The sequence below is a fragment of the Manacus vitellinus genome, unplaced genomic scaffold (assembly GCF_001715985.3).
Source record: "Manacus vitellinus isolate BGI_N305 unplaced genomic scaffold, ASM171598v3 scaffold_27_pilon, whole genome shotgun sequence".
Lineage (NCBI taxonomy): Eukaryota > Metazoa > Chordata > Aves > Passeriformes > Pipridae > Manacus > Manacus vitellinus.
Genome location: NW_021940039.1, coordinates 4003082 through 4024451, shown reverse-complemented (window position 1 = coordinate 4024451; position 21370 = coordinate 4003082). Strand labels below are relative to the sequence as shown.

Genomic DNA, 21370 nt, shown 5'->3' with positions numbered 1-21370 from the left:
CCCCACACGGCGCCGGGGGGTGTGTTTCTGCAGACATGTTCTGCTGCTCCCTGGAGACACAGGGAGTTTCTAGGTACTGCTTCAAACCCCAGCCCTGTCGAGCAGAAGTGTGTCACATAACACGAGATATTCCCCAGGGGAGAAGCTGCGGGGCTGCCAGGAAAATAAACATGTTTGGCACAGCACAAATCAGGCCAATATGGTGTCAATCAGAGGGTCGAGGGTTCAGCCAAAAGGCAGCTCAGATGCAGAGCTGGGACCAAGCCTTTCACACAAGTTTTTCCAAACAGGTACCCCAGAAATACAGACCACCTTCTATCACCCAGTCTGTGCTGGAGAACTTCCCCTCATGGTGGATTTATGAGTATCTGCACAGGAGTTCAATAATTTAGTGTGGCAGAGTGAAGCCCTATGGCTGCAAAACCAGCATAATTTCAAGCAGAATAAAGGCATAAGGGGAATTGGCCACTGGCACAGCTGATCTATGGATTTGTGGCTGCTATATAACTTCATGTTTTTCTTGGATCTGAATGCATTTCTAAGAGATCTAGCCCAGCCCAGCCACGTCCTGGTACTGACACCAGGAGATAAAATTATCTGCCTTGTCCTGTGCAGAGCAGACTAGACAGTTCCTTCTGGCTTGTAAAGAATCCATATGCATATATGTAACAACTGGCACAATGAGAACCCAGTTTCAACATGGCCTTCAGGCACTAACTGTTCTAGAAATATGAAACAGTATTAATCCTGGGTTTGCTGGGAATATATCTTTTTGGAAATACTCGGATATGGACCTTTTGTCACCCTTTTGGCTTAGATGAGGTGCCTGGTTACCAAAGAGACATCTTCTCAGGGGATTCAGATCTGATTTGGTTATGTAAAGGGGTGTCTTCCTCCTGCACCACATCACTGAGAACAGTCTGGAGAAAATATAATAGAAAAGACCCTCTGCTGGATAAAGCACAAATTAACAGACCCAGCTGCCACGGGGGCTTCTGGGCTGGAGGTATTCTGTGCACCTTATCTATATTATGGCTACCGTGAAAGCTTTTCTAATTAGTCTTCTGGAAAATGAAATGACAGTGGCAAGTGCCATTTCCAGCCTGCTCACACAGGACTGAAATGGCTCGTTAAGTCATCTGCAATCAGTGGTGGGGCCCTAAAGCTTTGAATACTTGATTCGCTGCCATACAGCGATTTTCTCATGTGAGGAGAAGCAGGAACAGTCAGGCACCTCTTTCCCGTTTTTCCTCTCTCTGCCAAATGAGCCTTTTCCCCTTTTCTTTCTTTTTTTTCTTTTTTCTTTTTTTTTTTTTCCTAGACCGTTCCCTTAGAAACAGGCAGCTTCACCCTTTCACCCCTGCTCCTCCTCTCCCTGCTCTCGCTAAACGAGCAGGGCTCTGACGCGCAGCCCTTCGGTAGCAGCGCCCGGGGCCGTAAGGGAGATGATGTTTGTGGCAGCCCTGCTGTGACAGGGGAGGTGGCACAGTGGCACACGCACCCCCGTGCTGTGACCTCAGCTGACAGCCACAGTGGCTGCTCCCCCCGCGTTCACCCGGCTGAGCTGTCAGGCTTTGAAGGCTGCACAACTGCCTGGTTCATCCAAAGAGGGTTCGCCACATCCAAAGAGGGAAAACGTTAACCCCAGCCCGCTTCCAGCTCCAGGCTGAACTCCCAGCTTCACCAGAGCATTGCATCGTGAAATGAAGTCACCCTGTTTGCTGGAAAGGCATCAGCTCCTGCTGTCAGCTCCGGCAGCTTCTCGCCAATTTATTTCACAGAGCTTAGAGGAGTTGGAAAGGGCTGAAGCAAAGGATGGGAACAGGAACGTCTCTCAGAACCAGATTTTCTGTGTTGGAAAAGATTACATGATCCACAGAGACGTGTGACCCAGGGAAAAGGTTCAGAGCACATCTGTGATTGAAATAAACCCAAAGAAGTTCAGTCTGGGTCTGAGCTGTGCCAGTTCTGTCTAAACTTGGGTCTCCAAAGCACAGATTGGAATTTGGAAGATAACTGCTATGTGAGTTCACACTATTTGTCCTGTCAGACCAGGCTCTTACTGGCAGTGGTTGGCACCAGTTCTCTGCTGAGAAGGTCCAAGAAATCCTGCTGCACATAAGTCAGGGATAACGTGCTTCGAGTGCAAGTTTCCTCCTGATTCTGACAAAAGGCATTAGTTTAAATCACAATGCATGAAAATTTATTGCCCTGCAAAATTCGTTTTCTTTTTAAGTGAAAAAGTCTTTACCAAAACTCTAGATTTTCTCCACAGGCATGTCAAGTACCATTTCGACCTTGTTAAGTTTCTGCTGGGCCTCAGGAAAACACTCAAGCAAAGGCATCTGCATCCTTGCTTTGGAAAACTGGCCTTTTGGATGCCTTTTTGGGTGCTGCAGCCTCAAGCAGGATGCTTGTATTTACAAAGATTAGGAACCTAGAAACCTTTTCAGTCTCATCTACACTTTGGCTGCTGCTTCTGAAATGCATTTAGACTCCTGTTCTCTCCAGAGAAACTGTCCACACGTTCCTTTCTCAGTTTGTCCATACTGGGAACAAAAACTCATGGTGGAGCATATTCTGTGTGAGTTCATTTCCATGGCTTTGACTGTGGGGAGGACACCTCTGCAGGGATCAGGTGGTCAATCTCTTATCTCTTTGTAGTTCTTATCCACTGTGGAAAAACGTATGAGGCGAATTTCAGGGGGCTTTGGCTTCCTGTCATCCCATATGTACTCCGGAGAAAGCACCTTGGAGGGTTTGTGGGAGAGGAAGTGCCTGTTGAGGTGACTTTCTTCCTGCCAGACTGCCATGATCCCGTTGGCTTTGTCCGTCAGGATGGTCATGTGGCAAGTCTTGGTGAACTCAAAGACCTTCCTGACCAGCCCTCCAAACACGGCTCCTCCGTAGTAGAAGTCCCCCTGCCCAGCAGGGATGTAGGCTGCTGAGTTGCTCCTCCTCTCGTAGGGGAACTGGTTCCGAGGGACACTGAAGTACCCAGGGTGTATGGCTGCCACTGAGTCCCCCAGGGTCTCAGGCCCCCAGGGGTTGTGGAACACCATGTCGATGTCCAGGCAGAAGAGATACTCCACCTCCCTGTGGCTCACCTCTGCTATGTGCTTGTTTATGGCCTCCATCCTGCGCATGGAGATCTCCTGCCAGCTGGAGTATTTCTTGATGGGGACAAGGACAAACCTTCGTCCAGGCTGCAGCTGGACACTGGGCATTGTCTCGGGGCTGTCAGTGAAGATGTAGTAGTTCACCCGGTAGCCTTTCATGAAGTGCTCCTCGGCCGACTGCACGAAGCGCCTCACAAACCTCGTGTACCTGTGCAGGCACCACACGTGAAGAGCTCAGCAGAGACAAGGAGGGACTTTGTTTGGAGGGGGACTTTTTACAAGGGCAGGCAGTGATAGGACAAGGGGGAATGGCTTCCAACTGACAGAGGGCAGGTTTACATTAGGTATCAGGGAGAAATCCTTCCCTGTGAGGGTGGTGAGGCTCTGGCACAGGTTGCCCAGAGAAGCTGTGGCTGCCCCATCCCTGGAAGTGTTTAAGGCCAGGTTGGACGAGGCTTGGAGCAACCTGGGATAGTGGAAGGTGTCCCTGCCCATGGCAAGGGGTGGAACAAGATGGGCTTTAATGTCCCTTCCAACCCAAACCACTCTGTGTTTCCAAGGGGATTATGAAGGGTACTTTAGTGAATGGAAGAAGGGGTGAAGAGTGTTGGCTGACTATCACTGCAGGGATCCACACAGTACACATGCAGTAGGTATAGTGGAGAACAAGGAATATGTGAATTATCCCCACTCTGACCAAGTAACCCCCAATTTGCAGCTCTAACTCCCAAGACACCTGCTAGTTCTTAAAAAATACCAACTTTCGGGTACTTTAAGTGCTGTCATCTTGTGGGCATAGAGTCTACGACAGATTAGGACAGATTTCAGCTTTGCTGAGGACAAGAAAAGCCAAATTGATCTTTCCCCAGGGAAGTGCATCACCCCAAGCCCTGTGCCCACTGAGTGCTTCCCTTACTTTCCAACAGCAAAGGCTGTCACCCCTATGCTGAGGTTCAGTGGCCTGTAGGCACCGTCCAGGATCTCAGGATTGAAGGTTCCTTCCCAGACGATGGGGGCCAGCCATGGTGTGACTGTCAGCACATCCTGGCGCCTGCAGGAAAAGAAAGGGAATGTTGGTGAGATGGAACTGTTCTGTTTGGTTTTGAGGCCGGTAAATGGGACTGAAACACCGAAAAGGCAGCTTAGAAGAGTGTTTGTATCAGCATTGACTCGTTATGGAGGGTATTACCTTCAGATTTTTTTTCCCTGCACTCCCATTTGAGGTTACTGAGCATGGACATTTCAGTTCCTGGGATGAAATTAAGCACTTTAAGAGGTTGGTAAAAACCCGAGGATCTACTGAAATCTCATTTAAGCTCACAGGACTTTTCTGCTGAGGAGAGTTTAATGACCACTGAACTCACAGAATGAGAAGCTGTGCACACTTGCTATCAGTCGGATGCAGACTGCTACATGCAGATTAAAACACAAGTAATAATATGAAATAATATGAAAATTACTATAAAAATATACCCCATTGCTGTGTGATTAAAACACAGCTTGCAGCATGACAGTTTATTCTTCCAGTATTTATATATAGCTTCAGCACATTCATATATAATTTAGAATTCCGCATGTGAGCCAGCATTCAAATGTGTAACAGAGTTAGAAAGAATCCTTAATCTCCTGTGAGGGTCGTGGAAATACTGAATACACATGCAGCAGAGTCTGATTGTGCCCTATTACAGCAATGCAAGGCTGTTTCAGCTCGCTGCTTTGCCTTCAGTGTTTTGTTCTTACCTTTTTGATTTTAAAACAAGATGTCATTATGACGTGCAATTTACCCCAGCCTGCTCCCATTCGCCCCAGACCATGAGTTCTAGCCCTCTGCTAATGAAATTTGTCACCCAAGGCACGTGGCCACACGTGGAGGCTGCCAGTCTCCCATCTGACACACTCCCAAAGCAATAACAGCACCAGAACCAAACCAAGGAGGCTGTGGGGAGCAGCTTGCTGGCTCAGGCAGCAGATCTAATTAGATCTCCCAACCCAGATCTCATTCTTTCAGTCTGAGAGGGTACTAGAATAACAATTTGACTCCTTCCTGTAGCAATGACTGTGATTAAAAGATTAAATTATACAGGAAGAAGAATTTGGGTTGGAGAAAACGTAATAACTAACCTGTTCTCCTTATGGGTTAATTATCTTTTTTTGGATGGGGGGGGGAAAGAGAGAGAAGGAAAACTGCATGTTCACTTCTCTAAGCAGAGCTTTTTGAATTTTAAGGGCTGCCCTGGATTTCCCAGTGACTCATGGCCATGGTATCCCTCCTCTCAGCGCTGAATAGCCTCCAGAAGACACAGAGCACTAAAAGCTACGAGATTCTCTCCTCATTTAGTCCAGTATACACCAGCTGATTTATCACATAAATTTATTCCAATATGGAAGGGATAAATATTCAGGCCAAGCATATCCTGTTGAAACATCAAGGGGGAAAAAAATATATATATAAATATGTACCAACAGGGTGTGTTTGTTAACATACAAAAGAATGTGGCTGCTGAAGGTGAACTGTTTGAGATAAGAGTGAGCCCAAAGGAGGTTGTAACTACCTGAGCTGCAGAGAGAGTTTGTCTAAGCCACTTCTTAGAGCTGCTGCCCCAAACCTTCTCTGTCTGCTTAAACTCACTGATTTGACTGCAACTCATAGAAACTTGTTTAAGCTGAAACCCCTGCTGAAGGTCATAAAAAGCACCTGCTTGATTTTGCCCTGAAATGGGTTCAAAGCTCTCCCACAGCTGGTTACACAGTTCCAGAAGGTACTTCTGTCTTACAGCTATTACAGATCTCCCACCTCAAAAAAGAGTTCCTGGCAGCAACCACACAGACTGTGTGTGTGTGCTAAGGAATTAATTGGGAATTAACAGGAAGTGTGTTAACAAGTGACTAAACTCAATGTTACAGCAGCACACACCCAATATGGTTTGGATTCTCATGGAACAAGGTCCTTTTCAGCTTGTCCCAGGACTTTGGAACTGTGAGTGCTGCACAGTGCCCAAACCAAAGTCAGAAGAAATAAAGTTCAAACAAAGAAACTTACTTTGGCGCCAGCACTCTTGGCTGCTGATAAAATAATCTGTAAAAAGGAAGAAATATCCACTGAATAATACATGAATATGCCTGGAAGAGAGGAACAGCAGTTTAAAGGTCGGGAGATAAAAAGCCAGTACTTACTGGGGGAAAAGCTGGATTAGCTTCTCTTCTGTATATTGGAGTTTTATGGAGCTGCATGATGGGGTGGAAAAAGAAAGGGCTTGTTATGCTTTCCTAAAATATAAACCAGCTTCAGGACCTGCTGCTGCACTGACAGCTGTCCAAGTGCAGCTCAAGCTGCTGTGCACACTGCAGGGTTAGGCATCACCTGTACACACCTTCCAGGGCTGCCAGACAAGTGACAGTTTTGGAACAGAACACAAAACACAACAGGGGCAGAGAGATACTGGCAGCAATCCGAGCCTGTGGGTAAATCAGGGTTTAAGGCTCAAAATCCAGGGAAGCACAGGCATGTTGGGGACTGTCAGTGCTGGTCATGTGTGTGCTCCACTTCCCAAATAGCTGTTCCTGGTCACCTGGAGGGCTGAACTGTCTGAAATACATCACACTGCCAACAGCATCCAGAGAAATAAGCATCTGACTGGACACAATGGTTTATTGTGGCTTGAAATAACCAGGAATGCCTCTGTAAAACATCATCTTTTCTATTTGCACAGTTTTGCTTTTACAAGAACAGTAGGTCTTGGTAAGGGACATTAACCTGTTAGTCCTGGTCTCTGTAGCCCACCACAAGCAAAGCCTCACTCAGGCTGTGCAAATCCAGAGCTGTCCTGTGGGGCAGGCAGGTCCAAAAAGCACAGGCTGCATTGTTACCTTTCTGTTCTAAGAGTGACTCATTGTAGATTCATAAAATAAGGAACAAGTGACTTGTTAATCACTGCGTGTGCTGTCAGTGAGGAACAGCTCCTGTGATCTGTGTTACTCAGTGCACACAAACCAGGGTACTTACAAGATTTCAGGGCAAGGAAGGTAGTAGGGAAGGTAGTGCACTTTTCCACTCGCAGCTGTAATCCTGGGAGAGCAGAGAAACATTTTAAGAGGTAATGTTGAAGGAAATCTTCCTAGGATTTTCCAAGATGATCTGGAGGTCTGGCACAGATTTTGAAAGGTAGCTTTAGCCAGCTCCATATCTACTTTAATTAATAGTGTAGGATCTGGTGTGTTTAAATTTTAACATAATATCCTGCTGTTAAGGCATAAATGCAACTACACACAGGGTGAAAATGCAGCAAATTGAAACATCAGAAATATGGGATCATGAGTAATAATTTAATAATCAATAATTTAATAATTCATAGAAATGCCTGATCTCAGATTCCTTTCAAACAATGTTTGAGTTTGCTCAAGAGAATCCATAAGTCACAGTCATCAGAATACTCAAAGTTACAAAATCCCCAGTGTTTGAAAGCTGCAATGTTTGACAGCTACAAAGCTGTCCCTGGTGACACTGGAATGAGTTTGGACTGTTTGAAGAGACAGATAATCACCTCTGTTAAGGCCTGAACTGAAATGTAACTGGAATATTCTGTACCTAAGCATTTGTTTGTGTGTCAGTACCATCCCGACTGAGACACAATTGCTCTTTTTGCTCTCTCCCTTGGAGCCTTCTCTCCCTAGTAGTGCTCCTTCATCTGTGATACAAATTGCTGTTCTTCCTTACAGCTCTAACAGGGACTTCCCACAAAATGCACAGCCTGTGTTTTTCTGCTCCTGTGTGTTTTACCACAGTATATAGACGGGGGGTTTTAAATATGCCCAAGCTGGCCAGCAAATGCTTACCAGATAACTGCAGTAACAACCACCAGACAGACAAGAGATGCCACCACTTTCCTGGAAATCAGGAAAGAGTAGAAGGAAGGGCAACTTCTGGCTTCCACCATTTTCAATCTGCAAAGATAGAAAAGCAAAGGGAGTTGGCTGTACGTGTCTGAGAGGAATCAATTATGTTCTCAGAGGAGGATGAAGCTTTTCAAGCACTTTCTGTTTCTGTCTTTCTTAAATCAGGAGCACAGAAGGAGCCAGACTGTAAGAACCAGGACATTTAGTCACTGAGGCAGCACCTGTGAACTGTCTGAGAAACCTCTCTAACCCCAGGTGTAGTGCATGAGGGGCCTTTCTGATTTGATTACAATTTCTGTAGATTCCATTTTTTCAGCTGAAGCACACTCCCTTTGCAGTGTAATCAACTCACCCACTCCAGTCCCATCAGAGAGCTAATACAGTTATCACCTGAGCTGATAAACCCCACCTTTCACAGAAAATAGCTGCCAGAGACACTCCCTGCAAAGGAGTAAGAAAGGTAAATTGAGGTGTGATACCAGCAAATAAACATTACACAATCCTAACGTATGTTGGGTAATATTTCTCTGCAAGTCAAAGAAATTATTTCCTTTCTAACAGCCATAAAAATTAACTTCCCCAGGCTCAGCTGTCTTACCTTGAAAGCTCAAATCAATCCCTTTTCTGTTCACAGGGAAGCAAAGGTGCCCACAGTGTGAACCATGTGTGACAAACACACAAAGCCTTTGCAGGGGTCCTCCAAAGGGGCTTGTTACAAGCACGTTAATTGCCATTACATTCATTATTACCTTCAGAGGGGACAGAAATAGGGAGCTGAGGATAAGGCTTGGCACCCATCCACAGCATCCTGTGGAGCTTTCCAGGCTGGCTGGAAGGACCAAAAGCAGGCTCCAGTTAGAGGAAAACACTTTCCTCTGTGATTGGAACCTGGGAGAGGGGTAGGGGGATGTGGAAAAAAAAAAAGAAAAAAGCTGTTTGTCAGGCTTCTATTTATAGAGTCAGTAGCATTTATGTCAGTGGGAGTAAGTGGTATATGGTGCTTCTTGGAGGATGCTGAAGTAACCACAGAAATCATTACTGTCCTGGCCCTTGGTAAGGCATAAACCAGTGCCAGTGGATCTGAAAAGGCAGAGGTGATTTTCCTGCTATAATTTCTCTGCTCATAAAAAGAAAAATGGCAGAAGTTCTTTAATTTGCTTTACTATGCTGTACAGAAATCCTCTCTGGTGCTTCTTCCTCACTCTCCTGTCAGGCAATCTAATTAGCTTTTGCCAAGAAGCATCGCAAAATCCTATTAAAAAATAATCATTAATTAATTAATTAAATATCTTAAGGCCTTCCACCAGTTAAAGCCTTCATGGATTCCTGCTGAGCAGTTTTGGATTCTTGCCTAAAAATGCTGCAGATCCACAGAAGTAGAAGGATGTGCAAACAGCCTTCCCCTTCTAGCTGTTATTCCATGGTTTCACCAGCTTCAAACAGTTGTTTTTCAACCATTCTTCGAGAGCTGGTCAGACACAGGGCAGGTGCTGGTGCTGTCCTGCCCTTCTCAGCAGCAGGCTTCCAAATTCCAATCAGGATCTCACTCACTGCAGTTTAGGTCTGTGCCTGTTTATGGCAGTGATCACACACCTGCAGACTCCCCTTCCCATACCTGAAGGCTCTGATGTTTCCTTCCCTCTTCTGCTCTGTGAGCTCCTTCAATCTTTCTTTGTGGTCTCCTAACTGCAAGATCCAGGATCTGTCATTTCTGACTGGACTCTCTCTAATCAGCCCATTCTCCTGAAATCTGGTGCCAAACCAGCCCAAATTCTCTTTCTGAGCCCTCACCAGTACTAAGTAAAGCTGGATTCCCCCCACAAAACTGAAATGCTGCCACAGTTCATACACTCCTATATGAGGACAAGTAACCCATGTATTTTGAGTTATTGCATCATTAGGAGCAGAGCTGATGTATTCTCCCTTTGCTTCAGTTTCTGTGTTACAAACCTGCAAAAATGCTGGAGCCAGATGAGGCTGGAACATCTTCCTGCATCTAAAATCATCTCGCTGACATTTACCTCAACTGATTTACAGCCCCAGAGTTCACCATGAATGCAAATAAAAATGAAATGGATGTGGTTGCAGCTGATAACAGAATCTCCAATTAAAAACAAAACACAGCTAAAGCATTTTTAATAGTTACTCAGGTTCCTCAAATTTGTTCAGAGAGTTCTTTTAAAATGGATATGGCTGAAAGTAGCTCTGTTATTCCCAAATGAACTTACTTGACCTCCCGGAACAAAGCACTACTTTATCTTCAAGCCCTGCCTTGGAAAACATTCTGAACTGCAGATAAATACCTCACTTGTAGACCACTCCGTGCAAAATGTTCTTTGCAGATCGACTATTTCAGATTTCCAAACCTGTGTTTCAGATTCCTAGAACTGAAGTGGCGAGCTGTGAGTGCAGTGTCGTCCAGAACGTGGAGAAAGAGAAGATATCCACGGGAAGGGCTCCATCTTTGCCGAGGAAGAGGTTTCCTTGCTGGACTTTGGTATTAAACGAGCTGCCTTTGGCTCCCGTGACACGGGCGTGTTCAATCACACCTGAGGCTTGAACACAGACCTCGGCACAAAGCCACTGCTTGGGTTTCTCACTTTTCAGAGTCTCATATTACAGGTGCACCAGCAGGAGTTAACTGTACTCTGGCAGGGATCCAGCTGGGAAGCACTGCCCAGCCTGCGTTTCGCTCCCAGCACATTCGTCGGAGCTTTATTGATAAGGAAAAAAAATAGCTTATTTCAATGCTGCTAAGAGAAAATTCTATTGGGCTCAGTCTGTAACATCACTGACCTTAGAACAAACTTCAGGTTACACCAGCCAGGACCAGGACACCTGCAAGATTTGACTCCTCTCAGAGCAGTGGCTTTATCTTCTGGACTGTCCCCACCAATCTCCCCCACGCTGAATTGCAGCAGCTGAGCTGCACTTTCTCCCTTGACCTGGGCAAACAGCTGCTCAAGTTTACACCTGTATTTCTGCATAAAGTTGATAGTGATGAAATAGTTTTACTTTACCTAAATCCAGCTGCTGCTCCCTTGTGTCAGAAGATTGTGCAGAGGCTACTTATTTTCTGCCTTTGACACTAGAACTATATGAACAATTCTCTGTGTTCCTTTTAAAGGCTTCTGAAATCAAACTATCAGCCATATTTAAATTTTGCTAAAGATGTAAGATCTTCCTCTCCCTTTCATTAGCTCCCAAAAGGAAAGAACTGCCTTCTCTTGAGAAAAAAGCCTGCATCTCAAACTCAGATTGCACTCGGGCTCTTGCTGGAATTTCTTAGAGGTCCCAAGTATGAAATGAATGATTACAAAGCTGCTAAAAAGGTATTTCACCCAAACATAAAGACCTCAAGGCAGCTCCTAATCCATTCAAACCACAAGCATCTTGTTTGCTCTATGCACTCCTTTTCCTTTATTTTTGCCCCCTCTGAATCCCACCGATCCCAGGGGTTCCCTTGGTGGCACCCACGGCATGAGGGACACACCCTACAGCACATCAGGAGTGACGGCAACCAGCATTTCCTCTTCGGGAAAGTAATAATAATTCTTATTATTAACCAGCCAGAAGGTGTTTCCTTGGGATAGAAAACTTTATTAACAAACACACATGTTTTTTTTTCCCCTGTGATGAAGCTGGGAAGCCGTGGCAGTGCCTGCCCCACAGCCTGATGTCCCCAGGCACTGCCTCCCCCAGGACAGTGGCACACAAGAGGGACAGTCCGCCCTGGAATCTGGGCTGCCAGGACCAGCTGCCTCCCTCTCACGTTAACCCAGCTTTTTTCAAGTCCTCTGGCAGAACCCGGCCTTTCTTCCTGGCCCTGGCTTTCTTCTTCTCCATCCTCTCCTTCTTCTTCTTCTGGATGTTCTTCTGCCGCTTGTCCTGCCGCTGCTGCATCTTTTCCACCACCCTTATTGTCCTCTGCTCCCACTGCCTTTTGCGCTGGGCTTTGCGCTTCTCCTTGCGCTTCAGAGCCTCTTTCAGCCGCTCCTCGTTGTCACGGATCTTCACACCTTCCGCCTTATACAGAGCATTTGTCCATTTTATCTTGGTCTCCAGCTCCTGAGCTTTCTTCTCATCCTTATCCTTCAGTTCCTCCAGCTTATTCTTCCTCGTCTCCAGCCTGCTCAGTAGCTGCTTGTAGTTCCTGCCTGTCAGAGGAGTGATATTGCCTTTCACTGCTTTCCTCTTCTCCTTCTTCTTCTGGATCTTGTTCAGCTCGTTTTCTTCATGGACTTCAACTCTGTTAAAGACAATCTCAGCTCTGCTCTCCTCCTTTTTGTTTTCTGGCTCTACTGGTACCTCCTTAGTTTCTTTCTTCTCCATTTTTGCCTTCATCTTCAACTCCTTTCTTCGGCGCTTCTTTCTCTCTCTCTCATATTTCCTTCGCTGCCTCTTCTCCAGGACTGCAGGGGTTAATTCTTTGGCATTATCCTAAGAAGAAGAATGGACATGAATGAGCCCTAAAGGGATAAAAGCAGAGTTGAAAGTGGGCTGTCCTGATTTCAAACTTCCCCTAAGAAGCACACCAACTGTGACAAGGAGCTCAGCTGTTAGAGACACTAAACACAGCACAGGCATTTCAAAACCTTTACTCTCTCCCAACAGCCTGTAGCTGTTCCCCTTCAGTGCTTTGCTTTTTCCTGAAAATCACCAGAGGCATGTTCTCCTCCAAGCCTGGCCCCACCTCTTCTCATGTGTTTTTTCCACAGAACACAGAGAGGTCTCCCAGCAATACCTACTGGCAATTCCTTAGGAGACAGAAACAGCTCCAACCCTGAGCCTTGAGATCCTCTCCCCACATCCCCTGGGAGGCTGAGGAGAATTTATAGTGTAGAAACACATATTAAAAGTTCTCCTACTTGTCCAGAAGCTTTTTTAATCTTCTCGTGCAGTCTCTGACGCAAGAGATTGATTGCAGAAACAGAAGGGGAACTCAGTTCACTTTTACTCCCTGAAAATGAGAGGAAGAAAATAAAACTACTTAAAAGACAGCACCAGCTAAACAGAAGCACTTTCTATGGCTGTGGGAAAAGCTCCGGGAACTCTTGAGATGCTGTGAATGGAACGGAAAATCTGAACAAACCAAGAGTTTCTATTTCATTGGTTTCTTTAGAATTCTCCCTTTTCCCTCCATATTATCATTCAACACTGCCAGCAAGTGGCCTGGCATGCCCTGGGGCTGCCTGGCAAGTACCAAGCTTGTGGAAGCAGAGACGCTCAGGACATCTTTTCTCTGTGATCTGGCTTTTCAGAGTCATAATAGAAAACTGACCTGGCAGGACAGGGATTGTATCCATGCATAATTCCCAAAGTTACACAAATACATTAAAAAGTCTGCATTTCAGTTTAAACACCGTTTCTAGAGAGCCACCCAGTGGTGATGGCACAAATTTGTGTCCATAGGCAAAAGCTTTCAGGGCACATGGAATAAGTTAAGATGTTCTCAATTCAGCTGAATTTCTTCAAGGCTTTCAAAACTAGACATGTGTGAAGCAACTGAAAAGCAGCCACCTCAGCCCAGGTCACTTTAAACAGATCATGGCAATGCTGGAATTCTTACCTGTGGTCAAACTCTCATTCCTATTCTGTTTTACACCCTGTGGAGAGGATTTGCTGGTTTGAGGGGCTGCTTTCTGTCCTGGAGTGGATTTACTGGGGTTAGAAACCACTTGTTTGACTGAAGGTGCATTCTTCTTCTCAGCTTGCTTCCTCAGTTTCTTTCTCTTCTGTTTCTTGGGCTGTCTGCCAGCATCCTCAGGCTGGCCTGGCTTAGGCACTAGAAGGCAAAACCAAATTACACAAAACAGGACAATGCTACTTTCTCACTCATAAGATTCAGCTATTACTGAAGATTAAAGTTTCAGCATTGCAATGGCATATCGTAATGTTCAAAAATCACACATTTTAGGATTTATTTAAATAGACCAAACATGCTTGCACACTTCAGTATAAGCCCAGCTCTCCCACATCCATCACCACAATGAACGGAGACCGCCGATTTCCAGAGCTCCCAGTGCAACGTGCACAACGAGTTTCAGCAGAGATTGTTTAATTCTTACAAAACGGCACAACGCCGCTGCCCGGGGGCCAAGCACCCCGTGGACATTAGGCTGTCGCGCCCAGACTCCCACAAAGCTGCCGGAGAGGGCAGAAGCCGAAGGGGGTTACAGCCCCATTACCAAATTTCCTCTTCCGCGACTCCGGGGGGTGCTGCGCGCTGACCCTCCTGGCCAAGCCCTGCAAGTAGGAGTCCTGGGCGGCCAGGCTGGCCATTGTGGCCGCGGGGTGGCCCTGCCAGCTCGTTGCCGGGTCCCAGAGGCGCTGTCCCCTCCTCGTGGGTCCCCGCAGGAAGTGATGGATGGAAGCGCGCCGGCCGGGAAGTGACGGCAGCGCCGGGCGCGCTGGGAGCGGCGGCAGCGGCCGGGGCTGGAGCCGCCTCCGCTGGAATTGCCGCGGGCACCGCCGGGCACCGCCAGGACCGAGGGGTCCGCGGAGCCTCGCGGTCCCTCCGCCACACCGGGGGTGCTTGGGCCTCTCCTGGACTCGGGCCCCGTCCTTCCAGCATCACCCCGGAGCTCCCGCAGGCTGCCTGCGCTTCGCCCCTAACCTCAGATGTGGAGCTCCCAAACCCTTACTTGGGTTGGAGGACACACAAGTGCACGGGATGAGGTCCCCAGAGCACGGTCGGGTTTAGTGATGGTTTCTGTAGCCCCCAAAGGGGAACGCCTGCACGGAGCAGGGTTTTCTTCCCAGCCCGTGGGGGAACGCTCGTCCCATTCCATGGGCACGCTCACGTTGTCACACTTCCACAAAGCCTCATGGCTGAAAACACACGCCTTAAAAATTATACAAAACAGCCAAGTTTTATTAAATCACCTAATTACAAAAATAAATGGAATGGAAGAAAAAGAAACCAAAAAATCATAGCAAAATTCACATCCTAGGAAAGGAGACATTACAGCAGAACGCCGGGGGAGATCAGCAGGTTGTTGGAATGCACCGGTGGCTCTGCAGCACTGTGGGGATCATGTTCCAGTGACACTGAGCTGTGGGGATCATGTTCCAGTGCAGTGACATCCCCCTTTCAGCTGCACAGCTCGAGCCACCACAAAGGGGAAGGGCAGATGATGTCCTGAGCTGCTGAACAGCTGCAGAACAAGCACCAAACGTTTCTTTGGAAGGAAACTGAGAGTAACCGAGTATCCCTCACTGCTCCCAACACCCCAGTCATCTCAGGATCTTTTTATCAGGCAAAACTAAAAGCCAACGTAAACAGTAGCTTCATGTTAGCTCAGACTGTGTTAGCAGAAATTCCTGTGTAAACACTGAAGAAGGAATCGACTAAAGCTGCTTCTATTTGTGGCTTTGAGCAAGTGGCATCGTAGATCCCTCAGTCTGGTCCCTGTTCCTCTTCACAGGGGGAACACTGCTCTTCCACAAAGGTCTCCTGAGATCCTCCTCCCAAATCAAGAATTCAAGTTTGTGAAGCACTTTGACAGTGAAGACTGTTACGTAAAAAATACTATAAGACTCTTTAAATTAGACCAGAGGTTGTCAGATGCCATCCTGAGAGAGCTTTAAAGCAGCCAGAATGTCAATAACTTAGGGAGGCAGAGTAAAAACCCCAAAACACTCACTGCCCCTGCATTTGGCTCAAGTTATTCAACTCCCAACACTCCAGCATGTACTTACTGAGATTCACATGGAAACAAACTGGACTTCTAAAGAACTCTACACGTAACTATCACGTAAAAGCAAACCTGACTGTAGTTTGTTAGAACAATCTGCTTTGTGTCTATTTATCTCTATCTCTTAAGGGAGAGGAACACTCATGGCAATGTCCTGGTGGGGAGGAAGCACTGCAGCCATCCTGAGGGCAGAAACCTGCCAGCACAGCTCCAGTGCCTTCTCCCGGCAGCAGGAGACGCTCAGTAGTACAGCAGGTGGAAGACTTCCAGCAGCGCGGGGCCGGTGGGAGGAGCGCGCTCGGATCCTCTTCAGGAATGCTCGGCGGGGCCCGCCCCGTGCCCGTTCACGTGAGGATGCGACGGGGTCGAACTCTGGGAGGGAGCAACGCTCGGCTCTGCTGTGGCAGCTGCCAGAGGCATCGAGAGGCTCTCGGGGGACAGCGTGGCAAAGTCTTGTCTCCAGTAGGCTTCGCAGAGCGGGAGATCATTGCTGTCACACAGACTGTAGCTTTCCAGAACAAACAACCCCAGTGAGGAGAGAGCAGGTGCGGTGACAGAGGAGGGGAGGGACAGGAAGGGTGGGGGGAGCAAGACAGAAGCAAAGCATTAAGAAAATGGCAAAAAAAAAATGCTGGATGTAAGGTCTGTGTTCAGGAATTCATCACAAGCCGTGTGACACCGGCCTTCCCTAAGGCACCCCTGAAGGGCTGGTCCTGAACCTCATGGGCCTGGTGGGACTGGAGCAATTTCAGACATAGAACTGGTGCTACAAACTGAAACAGAGGCTCAGTTCTCATCCAGACACTCCAAGTCCCTGGAAAATGTCCTGGCACCCCCAAATACAGGAGTTCTGCTACTGATACGAGTGAGACATGGACCTCACCCAGAATTATTTTACTCAGAATTAGATCACAACCTATGTGAGGAAAAAAAAGTATCAATCCTGCTCTATATTTCAGTTCAGCAAAAAAGCTACAATGGTTTTGGGGCCTGTCCCTGTCTAGATAAAGAAGAAACCTATTTGCACCCTTGCCCTTTCAAAAAAGTGCTCCACAGTTTGGGTCTTCTATTGAAGCTTCTCAGCCTGATTATAAAGTAGTGACAGCTCCTGCCTTTTCCCAAAGAGCCTGAGCTAACAGTGCTTCTAAAAGCAGCTAGTTGGATTCCAACACTGTAGGATATAGAGCTGGATGAACCAGCAGTGTGGGAATGTAGTTTTTTTAAAATGGCTAATTCTTGCCTGTGCTCTGAGGAAAACACAATGTGAAAGGGCCAAAACTAAAAAGAAACATGGAATAAAACTGGAACAAAATCAACACGAATCCCACAGAGAAGAAGGAGCTGCACACAGAAGAGACACCCAAGACAAAGTGAGTGCTGGAGCAGAAAGCAGCTTGCATTCAGAGAAAAACAAACCCAATGGGTCAAGTGATTTTGTTGTTGCAGCTTTATTTACATTTGTAATGTATGGACTGATGCTTAGGGAAATATTTTAAGTGTAGAATATGAGACAGTTCAAATTGCACAAACATGAAACGTGAGATCTAACCCCACACTCGAGACAGCTCCTGTGATCTCTGAGGAGGGAGCAATGGAACACAAATGCAGGTTTGGGGGTTAGGATGAGAGAAGGCAAGCTGGACCTGGAGTTACCACTTTGAGGAACAAGCACACAAAGCACTAGTTGCAAGCTGAGCTTTTTTCTGGCAGCATCACCCAGCTGGCTTTGCAGAAGTGAGAAGGGAGTGGATACAGGTTTTATATCTGGGACCTCTGCAAAATCCCTTGGAAGATCAGCCCTAAACACACAGTGAAGCTGAGTTCAGTTAACAAAGACCTTCAGGACTGAACCAGAACTACAACTCCTGTTCTGTCATAGACCTCAGGCCTTGATTTCTAAGGAGATCCTGGCCACGGCATCCAGCACATCATGGCAGGGGAGTTACTAACAAAATCTGAGGTGTGCCAGAAGCAAAACTGTTTCTCCTGCTGGCCCAGCTAGAACAGTTCTAAAAGTCTAAGCTCCACCTCTCAGGTAACACTCCTCAAAAGTCAGGGTGGGTGAGCAGCTCTGCACAGGCCCCAGAGCACTGGCCAGCCTGCTCCCTGTCCTGGGAGGGTTCCTCAGTGCCTGGAAGGATCTTCACTACCCCCTGAGGCACCCACCACTCTGTGTGCAGAGGGACAGCTCTAGGAAGCTACTTGGGCACAGGGCAGGAAAGCAAAGATTCCTTCAGAACAATCTCCTGGGTTTTATTTTCAAGGACCTGCTTTTGGGCCTCACCAAAAACGCCCACGTGCACATAAAAGGCCTGGCAAACACCTGACCCTAAAACTGAGATGCACCCCAGGGCTCCCAGGATGGAATTCCCCTTTGGAGGCAAACTGACTGTTCCATTTACAGCCACTGAAACACGACTGTGACATAACAGAAACCCTTTTCGCCATCATTAAACAATCAGGTTTCATTAAAAATATTGCAGTACCCTAATTATAAAAGGATTTTGAATTAAATCACTGTTTCTGTGTTTACACAGACACAGTCTCTTTGGTGCAGAAAAAGACAGGAAAGAGCACAGGAAGGGAGGAAGTGCTAAAAGCAAATGACCAAGTGCCACGTGGCAACAGGTTTCAGATCACAGCTCTGCAGAGTTGCCAGGTTTCCTCACCTCGTGACCAATAAGAAAGAGCACACAGACAAATCCATCTGATGTACATCAACACTTGTGCTTCCCTGTTAGTTCTGCCAGGAAAGGTTGCTTCACTTGGCACCTGGTGCCAGGCAGGTGAACAGACCGTGCCAGCACGGTCAGAACCCCTCAGTCCAAAAGTGACTGACAGACAGCAGTGGCAGCCTGGGGACAGGCTGAGGGAGCACATCTGGCACGTGTGGGGCACTATCACCCCACACCACATCCCTCTGGACACAGCTCACTGCTATGTGTGTGCAGCCCATGTCATGGATCTGCCAGCACCTGGACAAGTGCTTGGGTTTGTGACCCTCTCTCTTCATTTCTGAGATGTTTCTAGGATTGCTTTGACAATCCCCCCTCAAAAAACTGAAAACAGTTTGAAAAACAAATCTAAACTTTTGCCTCTAAGCTATGTCATATTAATATCTGCTTATTCTTGAAATATATATATATTATTCATAAAAAATGGCCTTACTTTCAAAGATATTGACCAATCAGGGGTTTAGTTGACTTAACTAGGTTATAGGCATTCAGCATTTTTAGGAAAAAAAGGAAAAGGCAAACATAGAAAATCTGGTCATGAAAATTTTAAATAAGATTTTTAAAAGTTAAGTTTCTGTTTACAAGTCTTACAATTATTGCACTGACTTCACTTAGCTTGGACAGTGCAGCCAAAATAACCAGGTTTGCATTTTTTTTCCTCCTGCTTTCATTTCCTGCATCATCAACTAGAAGTGCTGGAGTGCATACCAAAAAAAATAAAAAATAAAGTGTCTGAATTCTCTGAAGTCTGTCTTTCCTAAGTAACAGGCTTTAAAAAATATTAAAAACCCTACAAACAAATCAGTAATAAGTCATTATTCCTTAGGAAAATCCTATCACAATACTTCATGATTCCATGAGACTGAGCAAGTTTTTTTTGCTCCTTTCAAATGTTCACCCCAGCAGGACTGGAGGCAGCTGGGGACAGTGGACTATGAGGGGGAAGGCACAACATGTGACCAGGTCACTTGTGAAAGGACTCACCACCGAGGTGTGGTGCAATCTAATATCAGGACCCAGCTCAACAAGCTGGTCTCTGTAGGGAGAGAGCCAGAGGCTCCTTCAGAGGGATTTCCCCCAAGGAAATCCATCTCCTTTCCTAATAATTCCAACAGAAGCCTAAGAAAATTATCTGTCAGACCTAGGATGCTGTGAATATCTCCTTCACCAGGACATTTATACCTTGTAGGGTATCTACAAGGAAAAGTCAGTTGCTTTAGTTGCAGAAAAAGAATTTGACCTAATTAAAACCGGGAGTAAAAATTTTTTTTGAGGGGGAACATTCTCCACACCTATACTCTACTTGCTTGTCTGCACTAACTACCCCAAAAGGGCTGGAGTTGTAAGGCAGAGTCCACTGCCCTATTTGTACCTGGAAGAGTAATATTCTTCTTCTAGCTCGTACAGGTCAATGGAGATCTCATCCCTCAGGGCAATCAGCTTCTTGTCACACTCCTCCTGCAAACTCCTCAGCTGCTGGTTGCGCTGGTTGATGGCCTCGTTCACCGAGGGGAAGTCGTTGAGGATCAAGAACTGCTTCAGGTCAGACACAAGTTTCATCAGGGACTCGCCAGCTCGGACCTCGTGGCAGGGAGAAAAACCACAGATCAAAACAAGGCTTTGGTCCAGCTCCAACACAAGATCTCCCAAGCTGCTCCTTCAGCAGGATGAAGTAAAAACTCCCACATTACATAGGGATTCTCACAGAAGCCTGTAGCTGACAAGCCACCCAGCCTTCCCCAGCCACCCCAAACACCAGTTATTGCCCCAACAGCCCCTGAAGGACGTGCTGCCCACAGACCTGAACAGCTCAGTGCTACTCACAATGTTTGCAGCTCTGACGTGCATCTCATAGTTATCTTGCTCACCCTGGGTTGCTCGAGAGACTTGAGTTTCGTCCTCAATCTAAAGGAATAAAAAGTACACATATCCACCTTTACATCTTTAAAATCCAGATAGACAATTACTATGTTATCATATATGGGAATATATGTGAATATGTGTGAATTTCATATATAGGTGAAATGTCTATGTGAAAAATACATGTGTATGTGAAATTCACATCTATAGATGAATTTCAGTTCAATTCACATCTGGAACTGCTGGGACACCTCTGGACTTTACAGCACCCACGTATCATCTTTGCTGTCCTCCCCTCTTGCTTCTGCAGTTTTCCCCCGTTCAGGAACATCACAGGATGGTCAGGAGCAGCCAGGGAGGGCTGACTGCTGTCTGCCCTGGGGAAGGGACCCTCTTCCCTCTTGGAGGAACCAGGAGAAACAGGACTGGAGCACCTCCCCTATGGAGACAGGCTGGGAAAGTTGAGGCTGTTCAGCCTTGAGAAGAGAAGGTTGCATGGAGACCTCACAGCCCCTTTCAAGTGTCTGAAGGGGCTACAAGGAAGCCAGAGAGAGACTCTTTGTCAGGAACTGTAGTGACAGGACAAGCAATAATAGATACAAATTGAAAAAGGGGGAATTTAGGTTAGATATTGGGAAGAGATTCTTCCCTGTGAGGGTGGTGAGGCCCTGGCACAGGTTGCCCAGAGAAGCTGTGGCTGCCCCATCCCTGGGAGTGTCCAAGGCCAGGTTGGACGGGGCTTGGAGCAACCTGGGAGAGTGAGAGGTGTCTCTGCCCATGGCAGGGGGTGGGACTGGATGACCTTTAAAGTTCCTTCCAACCCCGTAATATGATTCTCTGAGTCTATGTCCCTTCACGGGCTTTGCTCTCCCCTCACAGCTCCCCCCCCCTCAGAACCCAGCCCCACCCTTCTTCCCTCAGGAGCGGGGGGGTGCCCACCTTGGCCGTCTTGATGATCTCGGTGAAGTTGTCCATGATGGACTTGACATCGTCCTTGAGGCGCTTGTTGTAGGACTGCAGCAGGGTCTCCTTGCTCTGGGGCAGCACCCGGGGCTGCGCCATGGCC

The 21370-nt window shown here is 46.9% G+C and overlaps 3 protein-coding genes across 4 annotated transcripts; all 3 read right to left on the bottom strand.

Annotated features, from left to right (window-relative positions):
- Positions 1 to 2296: 2296 nt before the first annotated feature.
- On the bottom strand, positions 2297 to 10604 carry GBGT1 (globoside alpha-1,3-N-acetylgalactosaminyltransferase 1 (FORS blood group)). Its single transcript, XM_008927228.3, has 7 exons — positions 10316 to 10604; positions 7953 to 8060; positions 7123 to 7185; positions 6294 to 6344; positions 6160 to 6195; positions 4036 to 4170; positions 2297 to 3327 (listed from the first exon to the last, which is right to left on the bottom strand). The coding sequence occupies exons 2-7, from the start codon at positions 8051 to 8053 to the stop codon at positions 2643 to 2645; spliced, it is 1071 nt and encodes a 356-aa protein (XP_008925476.2). The 5' UTR covers positions 8054 to 8060; positions 10316 to 10604; the 3' UTR covers positions 2297 to 2642.
- A 1036-nt stretch (positions 10605 to 11640) lies between these two features.
- SURF6 (surfeit 6) lies at positions 11641 to 14358 on the bottom strand. The gene is made up of 5 exons (XM_018074314.2): positions 14201 to 14358; positions 13582 to 13797; positions 12881 to 12972; positions 11765 to 12452; positions 11641 to 11699 (listed from the first exon to the last, which is right to left on the bottom strand). The coding sequence occupies exons 1-4, from the start codon at positions 14292 to 14294 to the stop codon at positions 11781 to 11783; spliced, it is 1074 nt and encodes a 357-aa protein (XP_017929803.2). The 5' UTR covers positions 14295 to 14358; the 3' UTR covers positions 11641 to 11699; positions 11765 to 11780.
- Positions 14359 to 14865: 507 nt separating this feature from the next.
- On the bottom strand, positions 14866 to 21366 carry MED22 (mediator complex subunit 22). Of its 2 annotated transcripts, none has more exons than XM_008927200.3 (4): positions 21244 to 21366; positions 20269 to 20349; positions 19817 to 20025; positions 14866 to 16217 (listed from the first exon to the last, which is right to left on the bottom strand). In XM_008927200.3, the coding sequence occupies exons 1-4, from the start codon at positions 21364 to 21366 to the stop codon at positions 16019 to 16021; spliced, it is 612 nt and encodes a 203-aa protein (XP_008925448.1). In that variant the 3' UTR covers positions 14866 to 16018. The 2 variants fall into 2 exon arrangements, with proteins under 2 accessions (XP_008925448.1, XP_008925449.1); XM_008927201.3 differs by having other exon boundaries at positions 14866 to 16211.
- Between the last annotated feature and the right edge of the window lie 4 nt (positions 21367 to 21370).